The sequence below is a fragment of the Neltuma alba genome, unplaced genomic scaffold (assembly GCF_004799145.2).
Source record: "Neltuma alba isolate B1F8T4 unplaced genomic scaffold, ASM479914v2 tig00005472_pilon, whole genome shotgun sequence".
Taxonomy (NCBI): domain Eukaryota; kingdom Viridiplantae; phylum Streptophyta; class Magnoliopsida; order Fabales; family Fabaceae; genus Neltuma; species Neltuma alba.
The window spans coordinates 1-3,183 of NW_021634122.1; the positions used below are offsets into that span (position 1 = coordinate 1).

A 3,183-nucleotide genomic window follows, 5' to 3' on the forward strand; every position below is an offset into this window, starting at 1 on the left:
AAATCGGGGTCACGTCCGTATGTTATGGTCATGTACTCATGTTTGATATCCCATGACTTGCAGTAATGAAGAGCTAACTAAATTCAAACCATGGCAGCCAATTAAATGCATCAACACATGGTCGCATCCCAATTTATCTGCTGCAAGAAAAAATTATTATATGAAAATTAAAATATTACTTCCATTTTTTAATATAAAGATTAGCTGACTAATTTGAGTAATTAAAAAATTTAAATTATTTATTTGTAATAAATGGGTGTTATCTTTCTTATTTTGCTAATCATGAGTATTAGCTAGAACTATAATTTGATGAAACTTTCAATATGTATAATTAATATAAGGACTACTTTAAAAAATGAATAAATATCAGAGATGAAAATCAAGTTGTTTTATATTTATGATTAAATTAAAACTCAAACTGGAGGCAGTATGTAATTAAATAACCCGAACGCAGTCCAAATTAACATGATCTGTGTCTCCATCCTCTGGAATCTATTCCATACCATTGATAATAATTACCATTTTCACCCAGCCACGAAAACCAAGCTGTTAGAATGCTGAAATGTCACGTACATCAGAATAAATAGTAGCCTTTATATTGTTGTGGATTATTTTTAAAAGGCAACACTTTAAATGTAATCAAAAGACGAAGATAATTTCAATTTGACATTATGCTCCTCCGACTTTTAAAATACTGAACTTCCACAAAATTAGTGAACCTTTTTTTTTTTTTGGTCGAAATTACTGAACTTTTTCGAGTCCTTAATTATCTTCGCTGATAAAATTAAAAGAGGGGATTATGATGTTGATAGTGAATTAATTTTGATTTACTTTAAGTTAGGGCGTTAGAGCTTTGATATAGGAGTGTATCAATTTAAGGGAACGAGCCGTTTGAATTCTACTGTTCTAATCACTGAAGTTGTGGCAATTTTGTGGAATTGGTAGCTTGGTTCCATGATTCCGATCGAAGTAGTATTTTATAGAATGAGAAAATTAAAATATCTCATAAAAAAATAAAACTGTTTTTTCTTTAAATCTATCAACACATCGGATTTAGATAATTTCCTAATATATGATATATTAACAAAAAAATGTATAACTATATACATTTGGATTGCGGACAATTGCTCCGAAAATTAAATCAAATAATCTAGATAATTTATAGAGATACTTTCCGACTTAGGTTATGTAATTAACCATACATCATAATTCAGGAAAGAACGAAAGATAGTAATACATAAATTTTAATTTATCATATCAGACTATTCTAAAAGATTGTTTTAAAGAGTTTTTGGGTGAAAATCAAAACATAATTTTAAAAGTAATTTTATGATATATGAAGTAAATATGTAAAAAGAGTTTTGTGTTGATTTTTGTAAAAGTACTTGTTTAATGTACTTCTACGATATTCCAGCGCCCTCCAGTCTCACCGAACTTAGGAGAGTATTTAGCCGTTACAAGAAAATCGAAGCACATACGAACCAATACATACAATCACAGCCTGTGAATAATCCAGCTGCTACATCAAGAAAAGATTCATAATTAATATGAAGTACCCTTGACGTGTGAGCCCAGAAACAACATTAAGAACAGATCATTAATTCTTTTTTTTCTTTTGGCTAAAGCATAGGTATCCTCCTATTAGAGGCAATCCTATTCAAGACACTGTCGGGTATTAAATGTAGACATCTCTTCCAGCAGGGATTCGAATCGAATCTTGATTCGCCACATTATGAGATACTAGTCTTTTCCGCTAGACCCAACCTCCCATTGGTAGATCATTAATTCATTATACTATACTATGAAGTACACTTAACATATATATATATATATATATATATATATGAACCCAGAAACGTACGACATTACATACATATGGAGAGTTTACAAGCCAAGTTTATAACATTATGTACGTGACGCATGTTAAAATGCATATATAGTTTACATCGAATTGAATAATTCAACGGTACTAAATTACCAAGAGAGACATATTTACGTATATATATTGATCAGTACTGCAAAAGCAGCTGAGTGAGTAATCTCTAAATCAACAAGCTGGGACTATGTAGGCCACAAGAACAGTGATATCATCGATCTTTCCACCTGCAAATTTTTTCCCAGCCTTGCGAGACGCTTCTGAAAAAGGGGTTTCTCCTAGTCTGTTCCTGGAATTGCACTGAGCAACTTCTGCTATAAGCCAAGCCAGTTCTTCAGGCGTCACCTTATCGTCGTCATCCTCACAGCTCAACTGTATATACCTCTCAATCTCTCTGGGATAAACATTATCAAATACTCCATCTGTCCCAAACACCACTATATCTCCGGACTCCACTTTCACGGCGAATTCCTCGGCTTTCTCCGGCGTGTCGCTGTTCTTACCATTCCCAAGCTGATATGGCCTGTTGAACTCGTGCTGCTGCGTCGGCGATCGGAACACTAACTTGTTCTTTCTGAAGAGCATGAACCCACTATCTCCAACGTTCACAGCATGCAAGAAGTAGTATTTCTTCATAGGGTTTTTTTTCAGGGTGGCGATGCAGGCGGTGGAGGAGCCCTGGCTTTTTGTGTTGTCGAAGGCCTCGTCCAGTACGGTTCTAGGGTTAATGGATCCTTTTGGTTGGCGGACTGCGGAGAACAATGCGTTTTGCATGAGCTCACGGGAGTATTGGCCGGCGTCGATGCCTTTCCTGGACCATCCACCGACGCCGTCAGCCACGCCGACAGCATTCCGGTGGGTGCAGACGAAGTAGGAGTCTTCGCCTTGGGGCTTGTCAGGGTTGCGCTTTGGGTAGTAGGTTGCTCCGACGACCATCTTCAGATTTGGACGTTGATGATCATGAGAAGGCTTGAATATCGCCGGCCTCTTGGCCTGCCGGAAACATGGTTCAACTCCGGCGCGATGTTTCTTGATAATCATAGTTGAATGTTTTGTGGATGGAAAGGTACTCAGTACGACGAGGGTAGGGTTTAGCGTTGAGATTCACCTCAGAGATTGGGAAAGAGCAGAGATAAAGATTACTTTGATTTTAGAAAGTATTCAATTCCTTAATCAGTGAATGTTATATATAGGGATCGTGCATTAATTACTGATAAGATACTAACAAGATATTTCCATGGCCCGGATCGATAAGAATCTAAACGCGAACTCATAAAGAAAAGCATATTTTCGCCAACGATGACTTT

The 3,183-nt window shown here is 36.3% G+C and overlaps 1 protein-coding gene across 1 annotated transcript; it reads right to left on the reverse strand.

The window, feature by feature from the left end:
• Positions 1–2,047: 2,047 nt before the first annotated feature.
• Positions 2,048–2,917, reverse strand: LOC114747814 (probable protein phosphatase 2C 55). Its single transcript, XM_028936161.1, has one exon. The coding sequence runs from the start codon at positions 2,915–2,917 to the stop codon at positions 2,048–2,050; it is 870 nt and encodes a 289-aa protein (XP_028791994.1).
• Positions 2,918–3,183: the final 266 nt, after the last annotated feature.